Source organism: Lynx rufus, unplaced genomic scaffold (genome assembly GCF_022079265.1).
Source record: "Lynx rufus isolate CCGP_SWC_20201006 ecotype Redwood Valley unplaced genomic scaffold, mLynRuf1.p SCAF_20, whole genome shotgun sequence".
In the NCBI taxonomy this organism is placed as follows: Eukaryota; Metazoa; Chordata; class Mammalia; order Carnivora; family Felidae; genus Lynx; species Lynx rufus.
Window position 1 is genome coordinate 25,530,805 of NW_025814835.1, and position 26,584 is coordinate 25,557,388.

A 26,584-nucleotide genomic window follows, 5' to 3' on the forward strand; every position below is an offset into this window, starting at 1 on the left:
CTCTCTCTCTCAAAATAATTAAACAAACTTAAAAAACCATGTCTCTGTTCTCATTAGACTTATTGTCTACCTAGGGTTTTTTTTTTTTTTTAATGTTTATTTATTTATTTATTTTGAGAGAGACAGCACAAGTTGGGGAGGGGCAGAAATGGAGAGAGAGAATCCCAGGCGGGCTCTCTGCTGAGAGCGTGGGGCTCGAACTCATCAACTAGGAGATCATGACCTGAGTTGAAATCAGGAGTCAGACACTCAACTGACTGAACCACCCAGGCGCCCCCTACCTAGAGTTTTATATGTTGATTATGAGTTTTAAGAGAGAAATATGTTCAGTTTACTACTGTAATAATCTGTATTTGTTAAACATACATGGATGTTTAAACAGAGCTTTTAATCAGAATTCTGTCTGGCGTGTGTTAATTTTGTTAATGCTAGGCTTCGTTTTTGTGGTACCGAAAGTGCCAAAGCAGCCCTAGTCGGGGAGGTGCAAACCTTTCCACCAAAGGGGTAGCAGCAGGAATGGAGTGCATGTTTGCTTCATGGGGCCTGAGAGCTAAGCCAGCCAAGAACCTACAAACCCAACACTTTGTTTTGCTTTATGTCAAAACAATTATGCATATATTGTACTTTATTTACTTAAAAAATTAAAAAAAAATTTAATGTTTTATTTATTTTTGAGAGAGAGAGAGAGAGAGAGAGAGAGAGCGAGAGAGAGAGATAGAGTGCAAGCAGGGAAAGGGCAGAGAGAGAGGGAGACCCAGAATCCGAAGCAGGCTCCAGACTCTGAGCTGTCATTACAGAGCCCGATGCGGGGCTCAAACTCATGAACCACAAGATCGTAACCTGAGCCGAAGTCAGACACTTAACCAACTGAGCCACTCAGGCACCCCTTGACATTTCTACTTGTCAGTGGTCTAAGTCGTTTTTACATTTTCTATCAATGTCTTTTTACAGTTTATAAAAGTAATAAAATTAAATGATTGCATACATACTGTTAAATGGTAAAAAAAAAAAAAAGACTTCATTATGCAGTACCTAAAAACATCCATTTATCAGCTTGTATGTGCATATCCGCATTAGGTATGCGGAAGGCTGCAGGTGTAGATAGTATGCAGTTTGGTTGTTTGAAGGTTGAATTGACGGAAGTACAGGACCATCTACAAACAATTGAGCGCAGTCAGCTGTGGGATTTTAGGATGGTCGGGTTACCACACCCTACAGGATTTTTCTTCCAATTCCTTGTCAAACTGCTGCGGCGAGATGGATGTTGCTGGCATGTTCAGGGAAGCGTTCTTTCTGAGGCTAATGTGACTGTCAGTAAGCTCCCAGTTTGTAACAGAAATTTGTGAGGATGTCCTCGGTGAACATGTCCCCACGGGCTGTGGATGATGTGGTAATAGATTGTTTGCTGCGGAGAATTTGTATCCTCTTGTACCCATAACTCTTGGTGCTCTTCCCTGCCTTTGAGAATAGTCAGAGGGGACAAAGCTAGCCCTAGGGGAAACCAGGAAGCGCGACAAAACGGTTTCTGTTTCCGCTTTGCCTTCTGTGTGAGTTCTGTTCCTCCTAGTGTCCTGTGGTTCTCGGTATCATCTTCCATTACCTCCGATACTTAATTTACATTTTGCATCTCCTAAATCCGATATTTGAGGTCCTGAGGGGTTTGCATGTATAATTTGTTTTTGCAAACACTTTGTTTCCTTATGTATTTGAGGATGTTGGTTGTGAGCTTTTGCTGGTTGGATCTTAATCTGAGGCCCCAAATCAGGGAGGGATTTGCATTTGCTGCTGGAGGGATCTAGGGCTGCATCACCCGAGGCCATTAAGCCTCCTCCAGAGGTTCTGGGCCTAATGTGACATCTCAGGTTCAGCTTCCCAGTGGCAACCTGGTGTCGCGGCCTTGTACCATCGTTCATCATAAGGGTCACCTACCCTTAGAGTTTGTTTACTGCCCAGTGTTTTACTCTGGATTCAAGCCAGTTTGTTCGCCTGTGGTTGTGCTTTTTGGTTATGGTGCAAGGGTCCTTAGAGAGTTCCTTTACTTTCTGGAAGCCCATCAATGCACTAAAAAGAGTTATTTTAGCCAAGAACTACTTGTTTTGTATAGGAGGCCTCTTTGGAGTAACTACTCCACTAATATTGCCCCCAGTGGAAGGCAATTATAGTTTATTTACAAACATTTTTACATTTTTTTTTAAATGGGGGACGAACTGGGGTGCCTGGGTGGCTCAGTCAGTTAAATGTCCGACTTTGGCTCAAGTCATGATCTCACAGTCCATGAGTTCGAGTCCCGCGTCAGACTCTGCACTGACAGCTCAGAGCCTGGAGCCTGTTTCGAATTCTATGTCTTCCTCTCTCTCTGCCCCTCTCCCACTCATGCTCTGTCTCTTTCTCTCTCTCTGTCTCTCTCTCAAAAATAAACAAACATTAAAAAAATAAAAAAAAAATAAATGAGGGAAGAAGCTTTGAAGATTGAGAGACTGAAGAGAGAAGAAAAAAAAAAGAGGGGGAACGAGCTGAAACGAAAGCCCAGGGAAGTGGGGGACGCTAGGATCGAGAGCACAGAGCGGGGTGCTTTGAAGGAGCATACCATGTGTGCCTGTGAGCAGGTGGTGGTGTGGGTGGGCGTTGAGGGGATGAAGGACATGGGTCATGTGCCAAGAGCTGGGGACAGCAAAATGTGGAGCGTGGTGGTCAGTTATGGCTGTGCAGAGAGTAGGTAGAAAAGACACTGGAGCTTGTCGGGTCCATGCAAAGGTTCACTTAACCACGTTTCCTTGGCATAAACTAGTTCAATATAAATTTATTCTAAAAAATCATACTGCCCTCAAGCATAGTGGATTGAAACTACATGTTTATCTTTGCGTTCTTCTGAAGCCCCAATAAAACATCAGTAAAAGCACTGTTAGAAAGTCATGATTTTCTTATTAAAGAGGAGGCAGGGGGAACACAGTGTTAACGTTTCGCAAGTTGGAAAGTGGAGTAATGGTGAACTCAACTGATCGGTGAAAGCCGAAGAAGGCTACATGCCTTCAGGGTTGGAGAACTCCAGGAAACAGCCAGTTCTTGCCATAGAACCCTGGAAAGGCTGAGGAGTTGGAACTGTCTCCGAAGGCAGACACCCAGGAGGAGTGATGGAAAGAAACAGTGGGTCGCCCAGCTCCTCTCCCCAGCTCTGCGCAGTCAGGAGACCACCCAAGACCACCCCCCTCCTTTGGGCCACCTGGGGAGCTCAGTCGGTTAAGTGTCCAACTCTTAGTTCAGGTCTTGATCTCAGGGTCATAATAAGTTCAAGCCTCGCATTGGCCTCTGTGCTGGGCAGGAAGCCTATTTAAAAAGAAAAAAAAAAAAACCACTAGAATCTCTTCTCCAAGAGGCTGAACCAAGATACGGGGGCTCCCTGGCCCAGTGGAGGGGTGGTCTACCGAGAACAGGGCTAAGAGCAAACGCTACAAATGGAGAAGTGAGGCATCTTGACTTGGCTTCCAGGAATGTGGGCACTGGGGTTGTACCCATTATCTCGAAGGTTGATGCATACTCTTCTGGAGAAAATGAACCCAAAACAGGGAAAAGACGTGGAGATGCTGTTGTTTGGGTGTCCCTCAATGGAACAGCTCTGGAAGCTCCCCCTGGAGGCAGGCTGTGCCTGTGCACGCAGAAGTTCCATTAACATTGGCTTCCTTCTGGCAAGCAAATGGGGAACCAAGGGTCCTGAGCAGTTGAAAAAAACTTCCAACTTGTGAGAGACCAAAGCAAGGAAAAGACGATCAAGGATAGAATATTGGTGGAAATTAAAAAAATAATCCATAATCATACCTCTCTAACGTAACTACTCTCCTTTTCATTCTCCTCTGGCTGAAAACCTTTTTGAGACTCTTTGGAAGTACCTTCAGAATCCATGATGAATTCATTTAACTAAATGCAGTAAAGGTAAATCTCCCTCCTTTGAAACTAGTTTTGAATTTTTTCAGATGGCTGAGGTGCTTTGGCTCCCATGGCAGCAGGATTTCACTGTTCTCTTCTCTTTGCTTGAGCTACCCTCTAGGGCCTGGAGCAGGCTGTAGCTCAAGAGGTAAACCTGAAATTGTGTAGTGGGTAGGGGAGTTGTTTCTGTCTGGTTTATTTTTGTCTTAGTATAAAACTTAACAGTTTAATTTCATTAATTGAGTAATGTAAAAAGCAAGTAAAACAGTTGCTGGAAAAAGAACTCAAGAAAGCATGGATTTATTATTTTGAAATATTTAGCATATAAGATTTGTAATCTGTCTTTGCAGAAAAATAAAAGTGCTTCTAGGACCTCCTGAATTGTTCTTGGCCTTACATTAGGCAATACTGTTTTGTGATATTTCTTTTTTCTCTCTTTCTTTTCTGTTATCAGTGGAATAGAATCATTAAACTTTACTAATAGGTTGCTTTCTGATTTCAAACTATATCACAAAGCTGTAGTGATCGAAACAGTGTGGTATTGGCATTAAAGCAGATACAGATCAATGGAACAGAATAGAGAGCCCCAAAATAAATCCACGCATATGTGGTCACTTAATTCGTGACAAAGGTGCCAGAAATATACAATAGAGAAAGGACAGTCTCTTCAGTAAATAGTGATGGGAAAGTTGGACAGACACGTGCAAAAGAATGAAACTGGCAATCCCTATAAAAACACCACCAGCATTCTTCACAGAGCTAGAACAAACAATCCTAAAATTTGTATGGAGCCAGAAAAGAAGAGCCAAAGTAATCTTGAAAAAGAAAACTGATGCTGGAGGCATCACAATCCCGGACTTCAAGCTGTATGACAAAGCTGTAATCATCAAGACAGTATGGAAATGGCACAAAAGCAGACACTCAGATCAATGGGACAGAATAGAGAACCCAGAAATGGACCCACAAACATATGGCCAACTAATACTTGACGAAGCAAGACAGAGTATCCAGTGGAATAAATAAAGACAGTCTCTTCAGCAAGTGGTGCTGGGAAAACTGGACAATGACATGCAGAAAAATGAACCTGGACCACTTTCTTACACCTTACACAAAAACAAACTCAAAATGGATGAAAGACCTAAGACAGGAAGCCATCAAAATCCTCGAGGAGAATGCAGGCAGAAACCTCTTTGACCTCAGCTGCAACAACTTCTTATTCAACACGTCTCTGGAAGAAAGGGAAACAAAAGCAAAAATGAATTATTGGGACCTCATCAAAATGAAAAGCTTCTGCATGCAAAGGAAATAATCAGCAAAACTAAGAGGCAGCCAAAGGAATGGGAGAAGATATTTGCAAACGACACATCAGATAAAGGGTTAGCATCCAAAATCTATAAAGAACTTATCAAACTCAACACCCAAAAAACAAATAATCCGGTGAAGAAATGGGCAAAAGACATGAATAGACACTTCTCCAAAGAAAACATCCAGATGGCCAAACAACACATGAAAAAATGCTCCACATCACTCATCATCCGGGTAATACAAATTAAAACCACCATGAGATACCTCATGAGATAGTACCACCAAATTAAAACCACCATGAGATACCTCACACCTGCCAGAATGGCTAACATGAACAACTCAGGCAACGACAGATGTTGGCCAGGATGCGGAAAAGGGGGATCTCTTTTGCACTGCTGGTGGGGATGCAAACTGGTGCAGCTACTCTGGAAAACAGTCTGGAGGTTCCTCAAAAAATTAAAAATAGAACTACCCTACGACCCAGCAGTTGCACTACTAGGTGTTTATCCAAGGGATACAGATGTGCTGTTTTGAAGGGGCACATGCACCCCAATGTTTATAGCAGCACTATTGACAATAGCCAAAGTATGGAAAGAGCCCGTATGTCCATCGATGGATGAATGGATAAAGATGTGGTATGTATGTACACACACACACACACACACACACACACACACACACACACAATGGAATATTACTCGGCCATCAAAAAGAATGAAATCTTGCCATTTGCAACTATGTGGATGGAACTAGAGGGTATTAGGCTACGTGAAATTAGAGAAAGACAAATATCATATGACTTCACTCATATGAAGACTTTAGGATACAAAACAGATGAACATAAGGCAAGGGAAGCAAAAATAATATAAAAACAGGGAGGGGGACAAAACATAAGAGATTCTTAAATATAGAGAACAAACAAGAGGTTTGCTGGAGGGGTTGTAGGAGGGGGGATAGGCTAAAGGTAAGGGTCATTAATCTATTCCTGAAAAAAATATTGTTTCACTCTATGCTAATTAACTTTGATGTAAACTTAAAAAAAAAAATAAATAAATAGAATGAAACTGAACCCCTATCTCATACTAAACACAAAAATTAATTCAAAGTGGATTAAAGGCTTGAATGTAGGACCTGAAACCATAGAACTCCTAGAAGAAAATATAGGTGGTAAGCCCCTTGATATAGGTCTTAGAGATGACTTTTTTGAATCTGACCCCAAAAGTGAAAATAAACAGGTGGGACCACATCAAACTAACCAGTTTCTACCCAGCAAAGGAAACCATCAAGAAAATGAAAAAGCAACTTACTGAATGGGAGAAGTTACTTGCAAGTCATACATCTGATAAGGGACTAATATCCAAAATATAAAAGGACTCAGCGCCTGGCTGGCTCAGTTGGTGGAACATAGACTCTTGATCTCAGGGTCATGAGTTCAAGCCCAAGTTGGGCATAAAGCTTACTTAACAACAACAAAAAAGCCTAAGGATTCAACAGTTTTTGACCTCTTTTCAGGTTATTGCAGTGCACGGCACCACAGGCTGCAAAGCCTCCCGTAACACCCTGTACAAGGCGGTGCGGGAAGTCCTGCTCGGGAACCAGCGTGGGTCCTGGAAGTTTTGGGAGATGGTCGAGCTGCATATCACCTTGAATATCTGTGGCTCTCAGAAGGACAAATGCTTCTTGGGCACCATTGGGCTTAAGTCCACTCCCTGCCTGAAGTTCTCTGTATGTGTTTTGGGGGACCAGCAACGCTTGATGAGGCCAAGGCTGTGGATATTCCCCACATGGACATTGATGTGCTGAAGAACTCAACAAGAATAAAAAACTAGGCAAGAAGCTGGCCAAGAAGTATGATGCCTTTTTGGCTTCATAATCTTTGATCGAGCAGATCCTGTGAATCCTGGGCCCAGGACTTAATAAGGCTGGCAAGTTCCCTTCTTGTTGACCCACAGTGAGAACATGGTGGCCAGAATGGATGAAGTGAAGTCCACGATCAAATTCAAGATGAAGAAGGTGCTGTGTCTGGCATGAACGTTATAGATGATAAGCTTGCATACAACAGCTGTCAGTTTCCTGGTGTCATTGCTCAAGAACAATTGGCAGAAATTCTGGGCTTTCTACTTCAGGAGTGCCATGGGGCCCCAACATCTGTACTAAGGCACAGCTTAATCAACCATAGTACTATTATAAATATATAATATATATATACACGTATATGTACATATATACACACTATATATAATATATATATACACATATGTATTATGTATTCTATAGTACAACTCCATAGGGAAAAATAATCATTACAAATGGGCAGACGATCTGAATAGACATTTTACCGAAGAAGACAGATGGCAAAGAGGTACATGAAAAGATGCTCAACATCACTAATTATCTGGGAGATGCAAATCAAAACCTCGGTGAGATACCACCTCACACCTGTTGGAATGCCTCTGGTCAAAAAAGGCTAGAAATAGCAGTGTTGGCAAGAATGTGGAGAAAAGGTGAGCCCTTGTGTACTGTTGGTGGGAATGCAGCACACTGTTGGTGTAACCACTATGGAAAACAGTATGGAGATTACTCAAAAAAATTAAAAACAGAACTACCGTATGACCCAGCAGTTCCATTTCTGGGTATTTGAAAAAAAGGAAAACACTAATTAAAAAAAATGTATGTACCTGCATGTTCATTTCAGCATTATTTGCATTACCCAAGATATGGAAATAACCTATGTGTCCATTGATGGATGAGTGGACAAAGATGATGTAGTATATATACACAATGGGATTTTATTCAGCTATAAAAAACGAAATCCTGTCATTTACCGACAATGTGGATGAGCCTTGAGGGCATTAGGCTATGTGAAATAAGTCAGAGGCAAATACCATATGATCTCTCTTATATGTGGAAGCTAAAAAATATTATACATATATCAGGCTCATAGATGGAAAGAACAGATTGGGGGATCGGGGGTGGTAGAAGTAGGTACATTTATTTATTTTTTTAGTATAAATTGCGAAAAAATAACAAAAGTAGAATTTAAGAGGATAGAACTTTCAATTGGCCTAGAATCTAAGTACGTATTATGCAGTACAATACCTTGTCGCATATATATTCTATTTAGTTAGTGGTTACTCACTAAAATCTGGTTCTAAACTTTTTACAATGTACCACGAAACTGTTTTCTACTCTTTTCTGTTATCAACAGTGTTTATACTATACTCAACTGAGAAATAAAAAAGGCGTATTTTTATTAAACCTGGAAGACTATATTATCCTTGAGTATAATTAGAAACATTTCCATTTGATTGTAGTAATAGCAGGCAGCCGGAATGATTGCAGATTTTATTGGAATGTGTGGGGCACAGGCTTACAAATAGTGTAATACATTAAAATGTAGATCAGTTTTCATTTTAGAAAAGAGTGAGTCCATCTGCTTTCCCTTAAGTTATGATTATTTTATAGAAGCATGTTCGATTTTGCTCATTAGAAGTTTCAATATGATTTTTAATATTTTAGAATAATTCCAGGAGCCCCTGGGTGGCTCAGTCGGTTGGGTGTCCGACTTCAGCCCGGGTAATGATCTCGTGGTCAGTGAGTTCGAGCCCCACGTCAGGCTCTGTGCTGACAGCTCGGAGCCTGGAGCCGGCTTCGGATTCTGTGTCTCCGCCTCTCTCTGCCCCTCCCCCACTTGTGCTCTGTCTCTCTCTATCAAAAATAAATAAAAAATTTAAAAAAAAATTTAGAGGGGTGCCTGGGTGGCTCGGTCGGTTAAGCGTCCGACTTCGGCTCAGGTCATGATCTCACGGTCCATGAGTTCGAGCCCCGCGTCGGGCTCTGTGCTGACAGCTCAGAGCCTGGAGCCTGTTTCAGATTCTGTGTCTCCCTCTCTCTCTGCCCCTCCCCTGTTCATGCTCTGTCTCTCTCTGTCTCAAAAATAAATAAACGTTAAAAAAAAATTAAAAAATTTAGAATAATTCCAATATTAGTTTCACAAATAAAACTGCCAATTACAGACTTTACCATGGTTTTCTGAATATAAGTTTATAGTAAATACAATCCAGCTTATGTGTCCTCCACCTTAAGGAAGTCAGTTTTGCTCTAAGCTTTTGAGGCACTTTGGGAACCTGTTTGTGGCATATGGCTCTGTTAGTTCTTGATTATATTTTTAATACTTGTGTTTGGCACGGTGTGGCTTTAAGCAGCATTTAGAAACTGGCAGCTTTCTACATGCAAAAGGAAACAGCAGTGAGCTCTCTGTGTTTTAATATTTCCATGCTACCTGATTTAAATGACCCATAGGTTTTTCTCTGGCTCCTGCTTTGTTTTCCTTTAGTGATGTTTCTTTCCCTCTTCCTCGAGTGAGTGCTTTTTTCATGATTTTCTCCCTCTCCCTTTCCCCTCCTACTTTGGTGGAAGGTATTTGATTTTAACAGTATCTTGCTCTCCTCTGGTTCCCTCCCTAAGGAGCGTGTGGTGTTTTAGCACGTACTGCATGGGGACTGAACAGCTCAGTTTCAAGTGGAGATGCCTGGAGTTGGAAGGGACCGTGGCTGTCATCTGGTCTTTGCTCCTTCCCCTGGCGTCACTCATAGCGACCAGAGAAGCAGGGTTAGGGCTTCAAAACGGGGAACCCCTGGTATAGAAGTAGGATTTCAGTGGCCTTGTTCTGCATAATACTCACAATAACAGTTTCTATTTATTCATTGTTTGAGGTTATTTCTAACTCAGGTAGTTTTCTCTTTTTAATTTTAATTTTTAACTTTATTTAAACCCAAGTTAGTAACATGTAGTATAATAATGGTTTCAGGAGTAGAATTTAGTGATTCATCACTTACATACAACACCTAGTGCTCAGCCCAGCTAGTGCCTTCTTTAATGCCCATCACCCATTTAGCCCACCGCCCTACCCAACACCCCACCAGCAACCTTCAGTTTGTTCTCTGTATTTAAGAGGCTCTTATGGTTTGCCTCCCTCTCTGTTTTTGTCTGATTTTTCCTTCCCTTCCCCTATGTTCATCTGTGTTGTTTCTTGGAATCATATATTTGTTTTTCCCTGACTGACTAATTTCCCTTAGCATAATACCCTCTAGTTCCATCCATGTTGTTGCAAATGACAAGATTTCATTCTTTTTGATTGCTGAGTAATATTCCATTGTATGTAGGTATATACACATCATGTTTTCTTTACCCATTTGTCAGTGGACATTTGGGCTCTTTCCACAATTTGACTATTGGTGACAGTGCTGCTATAAACATTGGGGTGCACGTGCCCCCTTCAAATCAGCATTTTTGTATCCTTTGGATAAATACCTAGTAGTGCAATTGCTGTGTCTAATATTTTTAATTTTTTTGAGGAACCTCCATACTGTTTTCCAGAGTGGTTGCACCAGTTGGCATTCCCTATTTTTTCTTTCTTTCTTCTTTTTTTTTTTTTTTTTTTTAGAGAGAGTGAGCACAAGCAGGGGAGAGGAGCAGAGAGAGAGAGAATCTTATGCACACTCCACAGTGTGGAGCCTGTCGCGGGGCCCAATCCCACGACTCTGGGATCATGAGTCGGTCACTCAACCAGCTGAGCCACCCAGGTGCCCTTCTGATTGGGATATTTAAATCAAAGACTTCCAGTATGCGTTCATGAATGTGTAACATATCACCTTCATGTGTACCTAACACAGGGTATTTCATATCTCTCCCCTCATTCATTTACCAGGGGTTTGTATTTAGGGTCTTCAGTGAATCATGGGTTGTTGGACCAGGTTTTTTCCAACTTTGTGTAGAAACAGGTCTTTCAAAATCATTCATAATGTTTTTGTTTTGTTTTTTTGTTTTTGTTTTTGTTTTTGTTTTCTTTCTATGAGTCCGTCTGGATTTGGGTTCAAATCTAGTCTCTACCACTTACTCTAAGTAAACTGACCTCTCTGACCCTTGGTTTCTTTGTCTGTAATACAATGGTGATGATCATATCTACTTCTGAAGAGTTATTATCAGGCGGGGGGGTGCCTGACTGGCTCAGTTGGTGGGCTGTACAACTCTTGACCTCAGGGTTGTGAGTTCAAGCCCCATGTTGGGTGTAGAGATTACATAAAAATAAGATCTTAAAAAACAGAAAAAGCTATTGTCAGGATTAATGTGGAATAAGGAATGAAATGCTTGGCACAGTGCCTCTCAAAGGGTAGAGTACTCAGTAAATAGTAGCTATGAATGTTACCCCAGAGAAGCTAACATTGAAAATATGAGCCTATTTGACTGAAGCTGTAAGAGGCAATTTAAAACTCTTTCAGAGGGGCGCCTGGGTGGCGCAGTCGGTTAAGCGTCCGACTTCAGCTCAGGTCACAATCTCGCGGTCCGTGAGTTCGAGCCCCGCGTCGGGCTCTGGGCTGATAGCTCAGAGCCTGGAGCCTGTTTCCGATTCTGTGTCTCCCTCTCTCTCTGCCCCTTCCCCGTTCATGCTCTGTCTCTCTCTGTCTCAGAAATAAATAAACGTTAAAAAAAAAAAATTTAAAAAAATAAATAAGTAAATAAAAAAAACTCTTTAAGAGAGAAAAAGTCTGGGTATAAAACTTCACAATATAGTAAACACACTGAATCTCTTCAAAGTCCTTCGCTCATAGAACTTCAATTTACTTTGCCACTGACTTGAAGATTTCAAGGACTTTCTAGATTCTCTTTCCTGTGAGAAACGCATGAGTGTTACTATAATTTTTGGCAGGTGAGTTTATATCTACTTGTTTTTATTGGCACTAAGGAAGATATTTGGCCTCAAATGAAAGCTGAGTGATAGAAACACTGCTTGGACATCAGATCTGGTAAGCAGTCGGATCTTGTCCATCTTCATTTGATACACAATTATCTGCTTCTAGATTAGTCCCAGACATAAGAATATGGTATTCTGTAGGGATATTTTGTTTTAGGAAGTGGAAGTTGTCTGAGATTTCAACTGGAAATTGCTTATTCTTGTCTTCTGTTAGAGTTTTGGCCTTGAAATGGTACATTTCACTTGCATGAAATGTATTTATTGTCATTTTCATTGGTAGGTTGATGACAAAGCTGTGAATAGACTCCTTAATTGACCTACGCTGTAATCTTGGCCGAAGTCAGGATTTGGATGGCACGTGACATAGAATACAAAGTCCTCCTCAGGGTGTTAAGAGTTGAGAATGAGATGTGTTTATACCCCTGAAAGGAAAAAATCCAACCATGTGTGGGTCCTCAGCATTTGTTCCCTCACACTCTGTAATTAACAGACTGCTGACTACTTGGCTGAGCAGGGGACACCGTTCGAGTGGCCTGCTGATTTGGTCTGAAATGTTCTTCAGGGAATCAGTGATTGATTTTAAATGTCCTTACTTGGGTCTGTGTCACTCCGTTCTGTAGGATGAGCCAGCAAATGACATTTCAGCAAGCTTGAATTGGGTATAGATTGTATGCCAGCAAATCAACTTGGAGTAGGTTATTGGCTCACTTGGGTTATGTTGGATGGCTTTTGCAATGAGAAGGATTTTAGTTATGTGTACTTTTTGTGGTGCAGCCTCAGAGACCAGTGTTACATATCTCCAAATTTTACTTTCTTCACTAGTTGAGCTAAGCCTGGCACTGCTCGAATACATTTAAGGTAGTTATTGAACTTGATTCTTGCTGTGTGTTCTTTTTAGCACTGATCGTTGTGGTCAGTGTGATTTAGTATTTTCTTCAAGTTCTGCATTTACCTCTCAGAGGGTTACTGTTCCAGTTGTGTTTGTAGCAAGGCAGGAAGGAATTTCTTCATAATTTCTGAGTACCAGGTCATATGGTGGTCTAGAAAAAAGAATTGCTAAACTTTGAAGCTCCAAGTGCGCTGATGCCTCAGAAATCACCACTAGATTTCTCCTAGACGCCTGGGTTAATTTAGTTCAGCAGACATGTCTTTAGTGTACATGGTGTGTGTGTGAAGCTCTTTGTCAGTCCTCATCCTCGAGAAGTACAGAGTCCAGGAGGAGCCTTCCCACATAGAGACAGGAATCAGGGCATAATGTAACCAACACATGCAGTGAAAGACCCATGCATGAGGCAAGATGCTTTGTAGATGATTATTTTTACTCAGAGTGAGGCAGGAGAGTTGGGTTTTATGGAGGAGAGGAAGGCCGTGGAGGATCCAGATGGATAAAAATTGGCCCTTAAAAAAGTCAGGTTTTTATCGTCGGAGGGCAGGCTCGGCAGAGGGAATGTTGTTGAGGAGGCATGAAATGGCGTGTGGCAGGTAGCCGATTTGGTCTGAATATAAGTTGTGTTGTTGTCGGAGTATAAATTGTGAATAATGGGGAGGGGTCATGGTAGAAAGGGGTACAGGGCCTGTGTCTTGAAGCGTCTGGCATGCGGTACTTTTGCACGTGGAGTTTTTTCTCATGCCTCGTGTTCAGCTTAAAATAGTTGAAAGGAAGTAAGCCAGGAGAGGGAAAGGAAGGAGTTGGGTTAGCTCTGTCTGGCAGCAGGCTGGAGTCTGGGTTGGAGAGGAGGAAAATGGAAGGTGGGAATTGAAAGAAGATCAGGAGTGAGTTTGAGTTTAGTGAGCTGGTTTAACTGAGCTGAGGTGATGAAGTAACAGAAGCCTGACGAGGAGTGCAGAAAAGAGGAACCGTCAGAGAGGTAGGCTGTGCCTGCCTAGAGTGGACCTAGAGATTGGTTAAGAAAGCTACGGGAGCATAGTCTGGGTTTGGCCCTGCCTTCTTGATGCAGTCACCAGAAGAAAGTAGAAAGAATAGGTGGATTGGGAAAGATGGGGTCAGGTTTGAACACACGGAGTTGGGGTACTACTGAAGCATCTAGGTGGAGATGGCCAGTAGGCCATTGGATATAGAGATAAACAGTTCAGTGGCGAGGCCAAGAGGAGAAGTGCAGGTGTAGGAATCACCCATGTGTAAGTGATGGTTGATGAAGGAGGACATAGGGAGCAGGAAGAGAAGAAGCCAGTAACACCGCAGTAGTCGACAGAAATGCTAAGGAAGTGGATCCTGAGAACGAATAGAAAAAGAAGTAGATTGGAAATCAGGTGTCGTAGGACCTGAGGGGAGAAAGAATTCTGTGAAGGAGTAGGTGTCGGTAGCATCCACAGCCAGATGTCACGTGAGCTGCTGATTTGATTGACTTTGGAAATGAGATGGTCCCTTAGAGCAGTTTGGGACAGAGGAGCATTTCTTCTGGGTGCTTCTTTTGCATCCTACCATTGCCACTTCCTCTGTGACTCAGGAAAGCCATTTTACCTCTGGCTCTTTACTTGTAAAGGGGTGGTTGGCCTCTTGGTGGGTTTCGGTCTGTGATCTGTGGAGCCCCACGGGTTCAGAAAGGTGCTCTGGGGCCCATCAAGGAGAGCCAGCGTTTGGTCACGTGTTTACTGGGGGGAAGAAGTATAGGTATTCTACTCATGATGCAAACAAAGTAGCTAGAGCAGCTTGATTTTTTGGTCTATTTTATATATTTCACTTTAGTGTAAGATTTTATATGAAACAACGTGGTGTAAAATAAGAGATTTGAAAACTGCCGCCCTACAGAACCATAAGAGACTTTGATGTGTTAAAAGTTACATACTTAATAGCTAACGTTCAAAATTCCTATACTAGATGAAGATCGTAGTGTGTGCTAACTTGCTCATGGTTCGGATTTTATTAGAGGTCAACATACAGCATCTGACTTTATGTAATCATAACTGTTGTTATTCTTATTAGAAATGAAGACTGAACTAAAAGCTCAATTCTGTTTTACGCTTTGTTAAAAAACCATTTATGTGTCTTACCAGGTTCTGACTCTGAAGATCTTTTGGAAGAATTGCTCTGTTGTTTGATGCAGTTAATCACTGATATTCCACTCTTGTAAGTTCTGGCTCAGCCGGGATTTGTTTTATCTTCTTTTGTATATTGAAGATGGTAATTGATCACGTCAAAGAGTTTGTGGGTCCTGGTGTGGGTTTTGGTTTTGTTTTTGTTTGAGAGAGCACGCCTGTGCACACTAGCGAGTGGGACAGGGATGCATAAGAAGAGGGAGAGAGAATCTTAAGCAGGCTTCACGCCCAGTGAGGAGCCCGAATCAGGGCTCGATCTCACAACTATGAGATCTTATCTGAGCCAAGTCAAAAGTTGGTCACTTAACTGACCGAGCCACCCAGGTGCCCCTCTGGTGTAGTATTGTTATGTATGCGTTTTATGTATGTCTCTGTGTACATCCATGGAGTTCATCTGTATCTTTTGCCTAATATTTATACTCTCACTATGCATTATCAAAATAAGAATTTTATGTTCAGGGGAAAATAAACTGATCTTTAGGAATATTGAGCAAATGGTAGGCACAGAATTAATCTCCGTAGCGATATCTTACAGAGCTCTGTAAGTAGGATGTAAGAGAGACTCTAATCTGTATGTGGTAGAGGCAGCTAGTTAGCCACCAAGCATCCTCCCCTTCTTCCTTACTTCCTGACCTCTTCTGGAGAGGTTGGATTTCCATTTCTAGCCTTTTTTGAAGATAGGTGTGATCCCTGAGATGTAAGGGGACATCTTCCAATAAAACTTCTGGGTAGGGGCACCTGGATGGCTCAGTCGGTTGAGCGTCCAACTTTGGCTCAGGTCAGGATCTCACGGTACGTGGGTTCGAGCCCCGCGTCGGGCTCTGTGCTGACAGCTCAGAGCCTGGAGCCTGCCTCCGATTCTGTGTCTCCCTCTCTCTCTCTACCTGTCCCCCGCTCACGTGCTGTCTCACTCTCAAAAATGAATAAATGTTAAAAAAAATTTTTTTTAAAAAACCCAAAGAACTTCTGGGTAAAGGTTTTTAAAGGGCACCTGCCTCAGCTAGGAGATGTATCTTTTTCTTGACAGCTCTTTTTTCCTGCTATCTGGAATGTGGGACCAGGTAATTTGAATTGTGTGGCCATCTTTGCATGAGTCAGGAGACCCACAGAAAATTCTGCTTTGACATCATTGAGCTGCTGAACCAAAGTCATCAACTACCAGTGCCCCCTTGCCACTTTCACCCCCTTCTCATGAGAAAAATACTTGTTTATTGTAACTGGATTTCTGTCACTACAGCCGAATGCAATTCTTGCATGCTATAAAATGTTACTTTTAAAGCAGTTACTCTCAACTTTTGTTTAAAAAAAATTGTCTCTCTAAAGCCTTTTTAGACATTTTTTAAATTGCTTCTCCCCACAAATGAAATTTGAATACCCCAGATAGACTGAATATATCTTTATGTACTGTGGCCCTTTGGAGGGCCACAAACCATTATAATATCTATGAAGTTTTTTCACCCCTGAAGAATCAGTTTTCACTCTCTTGCGGGTAATATCACCCCATTGAGAATGCAGTCTTTTTCATTAATTGTTTTTTTTTTTGAGACAGAGAGGGAGGGAGAGAGACAGAGAGAGAATCCCAAGCAGGCTCCACACTGTCAGCACGGAGCCTGATGCGGGGCTCGAACTTGCAGACCGCGAGATCATGACCTGAGCTGAAATCCAAAGCTCAATATGAGCTACCCAGGTGCCCCAAGAATGCATATTTTAAAAGAATTATTATTTTAAAAAAATTTATTTTTATTTTTATTTTTTATTTTTTAATTTTTTTAAGTATGCTTCATGCCCAGCATGGAACCCAGTGTGGGGCTTGAACTCACCACCCTGAGATCAAGACCTGAACTGAAATCAAGAACCAGACACTTAACCACCCAGGTGCCCCTAAAGATTTTAAAGTAATCTCTATACCCAACATGGAGCTCAGACTTAACAACTCTGAGATCAAGAGTTGCATGCTCTACTAAACAAGCCAGCCAGGCGCACTTAAAGGATTTATTTATTTATTTACTTAGAGAGAGAGAGAGAGAGAGCCCGCTCAAATAGGGGAGGGGCAGAGGGAGAGACAGGGAAAATCTTAAGCAGGCTCTATGCCCAGTGCAGAGCCCTATACAGGGCTCAGTCTCACAACCGTGAGATCATGACCTGAGCCCAAATCGAGTCAGACACTTAACCAACTGAGCCACCCAGGTGCGCGCCAGGAATTATTTTTTAAATAAAGACAAAGATTTTGAGATTGATGAGGACAGAATCTCAGTTAACGTGGTGATATCACTGGACCTGTGTGCTGCTTGCCTGTGGCCCAAACAGGAAGGACCAGGTGTTTGTGAGAAAACGGGCTCCCGGCCTCTGTTGTGCACAGGTCCAGCATCCAGAATTGTAATCTGGGTTTAGAAACGACAACTACCAAACCCTGTCGGGACTTGGTCTGATGATGTGCAGCTTGGAAGGTGGGGCTGAGGCAACTGAGGAATCACCGGGTGGGGAAGGGTACAGGGGACAAGGTCCTGTGGAAGTGAACTCTGTGAGCGACACAGTTCCTTGCACTTCTGATGGCCCTTCTTGCCCTTTTTCTAACAGATGGCCAGTATTGTTTGGGGCGGGGGGAGCGGGGCAGGCCTTCAGCTTGTCCGTTACCATTCTCTCCCTCCCTGGGATGCGGAGACGGTGCTTGGGTTGTCTTGAAACCATTATGGTGAGTGTCACCTGCGAAGAATAGTGTCCCAGGAGCCTGGGATATGAATGTTACTATGGAACTATTACACCAGCCCTAGGTGGCTTATCTTAGGATTTCTTCTTAAGTGACAAAAATAAACACTTATTTTGGTTAAGCCACCGTGGTCAGGTTTCTGTTACATATGGTCAAATGTGGGAAGGGGAACACCTATATCATCTACTATCTACTTGTCATAGTACGTGCGATATTTCGGGTGTTCTTGACTTAATTTTTTTAATGTTTTTTTAAAATGTATTTTGAGAGAGGGAGAGAGAGAGAGAGAGAGAGCAAGCGAGCATGAGCAGGGGAGGGGCAGAGAGAGAGGGAGAGAGAGAATCTTAAGCAGGCTTCTCACTGTCAGCACAGAGCCCTATGCGGTGCTCGATCTCATGAACTATCAGATCATGACGTGGGCCGAAACCAAGAGTCGGACGCTTAACCGACTGAGCTGCCCAGGTGCCCCTTGACTTAATTTTTAAAAGTTTCATCTCTATTATGCATATGTCATTATCGAATATCAGCAATTTAAGAAATATCCTCAGTGAGTACATTCTTTTTTTTTTTCTCCTTTGTTAATAAAATGTCTTGGTGAAGTTAGGGTGGATGGAAATATAAATAAATCTCTTTAGCTGGCAAATAAGCCTTGAATGCAATGAATAGACCAGCCACTTAAACACCCTTGAGGAGCAAGCAGACAGTGTTGCAATATATCAAACATTTCGGTGTTTTAATGTGTTTATACTTTTTTAAATGAACTGAAAATGCACAGACAACCAGATGTCTTATGTTATGTACACTCAGCTTTAACCAGCTGCTGAAACAATTTCTGATGATTTAATGTTCTTGGAACTCCATTCTACAGGAAGGTTTGTCTTAGTAACGGTTTCCATGTGAAACCAAACTACTATTTTAAATGGTTCAACTACTATAACCGTAGTGCAGTGTGGTGGATCCACTTCTGACTTAAGGGGGAATATTAACTTGAAAAGTGGGGATGCTCTCACACCTGACCATCCCCGGCCTCAATGTAACTTGTCATGTTTAACACGCCAGTGTGGTGCCAGCAGGTGAGAGCAGGAGAAGGCAGTGTTTTGTTTGTTGGTTGGTTTGTTGAGAGAGAGAGAGAGAGAGAGAGAGAGAGAGAGGGTGTAAGCGATGGGCAGAGAGAGAGAGAGAGAGAGAGGGAGGGGGAGAGAATCCCACAAGGGGCAGAGAGAGAGAGAGAGACCGCGAGAGAAAGAGCGAGAGAGAGAAGTGGGCTCACCCAGCTCACGTTTTACCTGAAGCAGGGCTCAAGTTCACCCAAAGCAGGGCTCGAGCTCACTCGATGTGGGACTCGAATTCAGGAACTGTGAGATCAAGACCTGAGCTGTGGGATTCTTAACCGACGGAGCCACCCAGGTGCCCCATGAGGAATGCAGTGTGTTAGCAACCACCGAGGGCAACTTACAACTGGGACTCTGTGTCTCCCTTTCTCTCTGCTCCTCCCCTGCTCATGCTCTGTCTCGCTCTCCTTCAAAAGAAATAATCAGAAAAAATTTAAAAAAAAATAACTGGTTATTTATTATTAAGAGATCAGCATCAACTGTAGTGGTTTAGATAAACTCCCAGAGTTTGTGGGAATTCACTTGTAATAAAGATTGACTTGTAAGGAGTTAGTGGAAACTGCTTCTCTGATAGTTGGATATTTTGGTAAAATAATAATTCTATGAGATGCTAATCTTCAAAGCCTGATTAAAATAGCACATCTTCCAGGAATCCGTTCTTTACTCCATACCTCTCAGCATTTATATATTTCAAATAAAGACTAAGTCGTTCACAGGGTCATGACTTGGCATTTTTCAGTGTATGTTGGGTAGATCCCACTAGAATTCAGTAAAAGCCTGTGCTTTGCTCTGCCTTCTCTGTGATCTCAAGGAAGTGACTGGGAAGAAATAACTTAAGTAAGATGAAGGTATTTTCCTCAAGACATGAATAGAGGGTGTAATACAAGAAATGGTTTGGCATGACAGAGTTGAACGTGTAACACTTAGAATTTGTGAATCGGTCCTCGCGATGTTTCTGTTGGGGGTTGAATGAGACCCGGGTGACGCAGCCCAGTGGTTGAGCTTTGGTAGGGCCCCAGCAGCAGAGCAGTAACGTAACATCTGACACAGGATGGGCCCAATACTTAGGTTTGCTCGTGAGGCTATCTTATTATGAAATAGAAGTTATTTTGAGAACTTGAAGTGGGTTTCTTCTTTTTAAGGTTGATTTATTTATTTTGAGAGAGTGCGCGTGCAGGGGAGAGACAGAGAGAGAGAGGGAGAGAGAGAATCCCAAGAATCTGGCAACGCAGAGCTGGACGCGGGGCTCCTCGTGCGATCCTGCCCTGAAATCAGGAGTCCGATTCTTAGCTGACATAGCCACCCAGGCACCCCTTGAATTGGATTTCTTAACTTGTCTGTCTTTTTGTCTGTCTTTGGTGTTGTTTTTGTGAAAGCCATCCCTCTTAGCTGTATATGATGATGCTCTTGTCAACCATGGGTCCTACCCTTCTCTACGGCTACCACTCCATACAGGTCCCTGTGAGGTTGGCTCCAAGTGGGCCATCCCACCGGCCCCAGGTCGGTGTACAGCCTCTTCTTCTGAGATCCATTTCTGTGTTCTCTTTATCAACCTGTGAACTCATTGAGGACTAGGGCTGTTTAATTCTCAGCCTGGCCCCGATTTGCAGATTTTCCAGTTATGATTTAATCTAAGAACATTCTTCTTTTAGATGAGATACCCCGAATCGATTGCCTTTTTCTGGGTGTCTCTACTCGTGCAGTGTGACTTTGCCTACCGCTCGAGTACGGGGGGTGCTGACGCTCTCCGCTGACCTCATCCGTGTCACTCATTCAGTTTCAGCCACACAGGTGTCCTTGCTAATTTAGGACGTGCCAGCCCACTCCCTGTCTCCAGGGCCTTTGCCCTCTTTTCTTCTTCTGCCTTGAACATCCCCCCTCAGGTACCCGCGTGGCTCGTGTCCTCACCATCATGCTTCCTTCTGCTCCGAGGAGGCCTGCTTCTTAGAAGCAGCTGCTCTGACCACCCTGAAATAGGACCCCTCTCATTCTCTGTTCTGTCGTCATGCTTTGTTTTTTGTCTCTACTCAACACTTACCACTACTTTCCATATTAGCTATTACTCTTCTTGCTTGTTTCCCTCAAATAAGATTAGGAGGAACGCTCCGTGAAAACCAGGACTGTGCCTGTGCCTGCGTTTGCTTTGCTCATTGCTGTTACCCGTAGTGTTCAGGCCAGCCGGCACATGGTAGGCTCTCAGCAAATATTTGTCAAATGGCTGAGATAGTAGGGGCACAACCTGTCCAGTGTGCTGAAAGCATTTTGTTTGTCCTCATCTAGTCTGTATGCAGACAGTATTGTGCTAAGGCACATTCCATGGCAAATGCAGTGGCTCAAAGCCCTTTGCAGATGGTACGTTGTATTATAGAAACTAGGTGTCCTATAGACGTTAGTAGTAGAAGGGGGCTATAGAAACAGAAACACGGAGAAATAACGTCTGACAGTATTTAAGGAAATGGTAGATTAGTTATAAATGCTGAGTGGTCTGAGACCATTGAGTTTAGGGACAGTCAACTTTATATCTCAGTAGTCCTCAGATTATCCCTTTACAGTATAATAATCTCTCTTTCATTAAGTTCATTCTCAAAAACATGTATTGGGAATATGCCGTGTGTCTATACTTTACTAGGCCCTGGACAAAGAAAGGTGTGGTTTCTGAAGAGCTTGGAGATGGATAAGTATGTAGAAAGAGAGCCCAGGAGGAGGAGCAGTGCTGAGTGCTATAGTCATTGGGGCTGTCGTGATTAGCAGTGGCTCGGCCATCGAAGAGCCAGAGAGGAGTCGGCCCAGGGCCTCTTGAGTGTAAATAATGAATTTGAGGAATCATAAGTGCATTAGTTTTTTGTTTTGTTTTGTTTTGTTTTGTTTTTAAAAAGAGCAAGAGAGCTCAAGTGGGGGAGGGGGCAGAGAGAGAGAGAGACTGACTGACTCCCAAGGGGGCTCCATGCTCAGTGTGGAGCCCAACATGGGGCTCAATCCCACGACCCTGGGGTCATGACCTGAGCTGAGATCAAGAGTTGGACATCCAACCTACTGAGCCACCCAGGCGTCCTCATAAGTCCACTAGCTTGATTAGAGCAGAGGGTTTGTGGGAGATTAGGGATGGACTGTGTTGTTTGATGGGGCAAAGACTTGAATTTTAGAAAGACTGACAATTTGACTATGTTTAGAGTTCTCTGTTTATTAAGATGTAAAAGAAGGTACTTTTAGAGCTGTTTTTCTAATATCCATTCTGGAAGTGTCTGGGAAGGGATGAAACTGAATAAGAATCTTATTTGTTAAATCACTTTATCCATAGGGTTTCCGAAATGTAATAAAATGATATGAAATGCATATTTATTTGACCCATAAACTAATGATATTGGCTTAGATGTTATACTGTGGAAAATTGGAAAATTCAAAAACTTTGGTGCTACCATTGAGAAGGTTTGAGAGTGTGAAAAACCATGAACAGTTACTTTATGAAGTCTACAGTTGATGGGGACAGTGAGGGAACTAGAGCACCCATTGCTGGCAGTGAAGGGCTAGACTGTCAACAAAAGGCCTTTCTGTAGAAGCCCCGCATGTTAACACCTAAACCCTTCTCCAGATCCAGCCTCAGCAGAGCAGGTAGCTGAAAGAGCAAGTCCGCGTTTAAGTTGTAGGTGCTGTAGGGAAATGCCTAGTATGGCTTTCTGATTGAATTAGGGATTTTTTGTCATTACGTGCTCCGAATTAAAGGTGATAGCATTTTCATATGCCAAGACAGTATTATATATTAAGTTCACAACAGCTTTTTAGTTTGAAAATTGATTTCTGGTGTGGTGAGGAGGGGGGAATCTCAGTTAAGTTCTTAAAAAATATCCAAACCTTGACCATGTTTACTGAAGTCTGGTGTGGCGAGGAGGGGGGTTCTCAGCTAAATTTTTAAAAAATATGTAGAGGTCTACCATGTTGATGGAAGTCTGACTAAAACACCTCCAGTACCACAAATCATGTTGATTTTATAAGTTATGTGCTCAGATTGCTCATAATTGCACAACTGATTGTTAAGAAGTATAGGACATACTGTGTGGTAAGGAAAAGACATTACTAATTCTGAATCCAGAAGATCGGGCTTGAATCCCAACTCTTCTGCTAACAGGCGATGTCCTCCACGTCTCAGTTTTCTCACTTTAAAGTTAGGGGTAATAGATCAGACCAGAAATTGATACTTGGAAAAGACATTTGAAGACATCTAGTTCAGCTGTTCAGCATTTTAGATAAGGAAATTGAAGTGCATGAGTTTGGCGATCAACTCCTGTGGCTGTTGGAGGAACAGCCAGGCCGTACATCATGTCCTTAGATGCAGTGGAGTGGCCAGCGGCTGAGGGGGAGCCCCTGAACCCGGGATGAGGTCTGCCTGGTGTTCTCACTGCCTACTGTGTTGCCAGAGCAGTGCACTCGAAGATGCTTTTGTACATTTTAAAATGCTTTAGGATTATAAAAGTGTATTGTCTTATGCATCCTGAGTACTCAAGAAAAGCACTGAATACATTTGCTCTCTGAGTTAATTTTCCTAATTTAGACTTCTCAGTGAAAAGGAGCAGCACTGGGTCACCAACAAGTATAGTGGGCAGAGGGCACATGATGTCTGAGATTGCAGAGAACAAGGCTGAATCATGTGGGAACTGAAGGGAGTTTCTGCCGTGTTTGGCTGCCCGGGAGGACTGGTGCCAACCTGGCCTTTGGTGGGAAAGATTAGCAGCAGCAGAAGTGGGGTCCTGAATCCTGGCTATCATTTTGCCTGTTTGCATATTTTCCTTGCAGGTTATGAGCCAGATAATCGTTGGATTTTTAGAACGAGAATTCAGCTTTTCTTTCGCCTAGCCCTTTCATCTTCTATATGATGTCTCTGGAGTAGAAGGGATATGCATTTCCTAAGGTCAGTTTGCAGGATTCTTAGGTGGCCCTGAAAACACTGACTCTCTGCCTTCAAAGAATTTTTACTGTCATAAAACCAAGACTGGCACGGAATACCTTTGTTAATTTCTCTTGCTGTTATTAGTACATGGATAGCAAAGTATGAATGAGGAAGTTCGATAGTAATAATTGCAAAGTTTAATTCTTCAAGCAAAGAATTGATTTTTTTTTCTTTTTAGTTTTGTGTCACTTACATAAGTTAATTCTTGACAGAGTAATTTCTTTTCCAGATTACATTACACATGTATATTATACACATGTATAATCCAGATTACATTACACATGGATATTTAATACTAGCCATTGATACTGATGCAATTATTTTATTTATTCTATTTTTTAATTTATTTATTTTGAGAGAGAGTGAGGGTGTGCATGCATGCAGGGGCAGAGAGAAAGGGAGAGAAAGAGGAATCCCAAGCAGGCTCCACACTGGCAGCACAGAGCCCAACACGGGGTTTGAACACACGAATGAGAGAGAGGTCATGACCTAAACTGAAATCGAGAGTCAGACACTTAACCAACTGAACCACGCAGGCGCCCCTGATGGAATTATTGTAATGGTAATCCATGTGTGCTCATGGCTTTGGAAAAAAACAGATAGCACAGAGGGCTTATGATGAGAACAAATGCTGTTTGTCCTATCCCTTTGATTTCTTTCCTCCCCAGAGACAGTCATTTTTGATGTTTAACTGTTTGGGTGGTTTATAGAAATCTTTACCGTTATTATACCTTTATGTATATATATTTCTAAATAATGCTATTTCTTTTTCTTTGAATTAGTAGGCTTTAGTTTTCTGAGCAGTTTTTGGTTCACAGCAAAATTGAGCAGAAAATACAGGGAATTCCCATCTAATCCTTGTCCCCGCACTTGTGTAGCACTCCTACGCCCCTACAACATCCCACCCGGGAGCAGGACGTTTGCTGCAGTCGAGGAACCTACATTGACACATCATTATCACCCAAAGTCACGGTTTATATTAGGGTTCACTCTTCATGCATCATACGTAGAATGGTTTTTAACAAATGGGAAATGACCTGGGATCCACCATTAATGGTATTATAAGAGTAGACTCACTACCCTGAAAGTCCTCTGTGCTCTGCCTGTTCATCCCGTAGCCACCACTGATCCTTCTGCTGTCTCCTTCGTTGTGCCTTTTCTAGAATGTCATACAGTTGGAACTGTACAGTACGTAGCCTTTTCCAGTTAGCTTTGTTAGCAGTATTCATCTCCGGTTCTTCCATGTTCATGGCTTTATAGCTCATTCGTTTTTAGCACCAAATAATATTCCATTGTTGTGATATACTACATGTACATAAATTAACTTCATGCATGTGTACAGATATAGCCATCATATAAGTTTTAGAATTGGTATTAAGTGTGTACCTTTTAAAATTTGATAAGAATATAAATTTGGTTAAAAAACCCAAACTGTCCCTTAAAGAGATGATATCAATTTTTTTTTTGAAATTTATTTATTTATTTTGAGAGAGAGAGAGGGAGAGCATGGGGGAGGGGCAGAGAGAGACAGGAGAGCGAGAATCCCAAGCAGGCTCCATGCTGTCAGCACAGAGCCTGGTGTGGGGCTTGAACCCATCAACTGCAAGAAAATGACCTGAACTGAAGTTGGACGCTCAACTGAGCCACCCAGGCACCCTAGATTATACCAATTATAGTCTCACCAAAATCGTTTACCAGAGCCTTGCCAATATTGCATAAACTTTTTTGTAAGTTAAAAATGGAAATCCTAGTGTGATTCTTACATGTATTTTCTCATTACGAGTAAGATGGTTTAGCAATCATTTTCAATTCCTGAGAACTCTTTTTCCTCTGTTTCTTGTTTTATGAATGCAACTTTTTAAGTTGGCATAATTGGAGTCTGGACATCCATATAACCATTTCAAGAAGTTATGTGGCTATATTTTATTGATGCGTTTGATGCATTGTTATATGTAGAGCACTGGCTCTTTAAGAAACCATGAAAAGGGGCGCCTGGGTGGCGCAGTCGGTTAAGCGTCCGACTTCAGCCAGGTCATGATCTCACGGTCCGTGAGTTCAAGCCCCGCGTCAGGCTCTGGGCTGATGGCTCAGAGCCTGGAGCCTGTTTCCGATTCTGTGTCTCCCTCTCTCTCTGCCCCTCCCCCGTTCATGCTCTGTCTCTCTCTGTCCCAAAAATAAATAAACGTTGAAAAAAAAAAAATTTAAATAAAAAAAAAAAAAAAAGAAACCATGAAAAGACAGATATTTGAGTTTATTTGATCTGCCCCCTTGATTTTTACATAAGATGAAGTCGACAGGTGAGGTGGCTTATGAAGGTAATGAGTGACAGTTCTGAGACTAGAATCCAGATTTTTTTGACTCCTAGTCTCCAGGCACTTTCTGTTCCACTATTAAGATTTGTATAAACAAAAGGTATTACCATGTCTTTGATTTTGTTCACTTTTAAAACCAGCCCCACCACTACTGACAGCGTCTGTGATACACTGCACTCCTTCTTAGTCTTTCCTCGTATTTTACTTTCACAGTATCCTTGGTGGTGTGACAGTGATAATTCTAAATTTTGGTCTCAATCCTTTGAATTTGTCAGTTGTTTTTGTTAAACATATGTTCCATTTACAGTACTGTCCGTTTTCTTATCCAATAGTAAGTAAAAAAGGAGGATGTTTTTCTCCTCCGTATTCATTGACTTTGTCCTTAGCCAACACTAACACCCATTTCATGAAGGCTTTTGTCTTTATCCAAGTGTTCCACTCTGCCCTAGCAGAGCAGTGCAAGGTCAAGGCGCC

The 26,584-nt window shown here is 42.3% G+C and overlaps 1 protein-coding gene and 1 pseudogene across 5 annotated transcripts in view; both read left to right on the plus strand.

The window, feature by feature from the left end:
- Positions 1-26,584, plus strand: part of DYM (dymeclin) — a 353,737-nt gene that overhangs the window by 70,896 nt on the left and 256,257 nt on the right. For all 5 annotated transcript variants that reach the window (XM_047086465.1, XM_047086468.1, XM_047086466.1 and 2 more), the window contains one exon: positions 14,996-15,068. In XM_047086465.1, coding sequence (XP_046942421.1) covers positions 14,996-15,068 — 73 coding nt within the window. The remainder of the gene's footprint in view (positions 1-14,995; positions 15,069-26,584) is intronic.
- Positions 1,349-7,760, plus strand: LOC124516970 (60S ribosomal protein L10a-like; annotated as a pseudogene).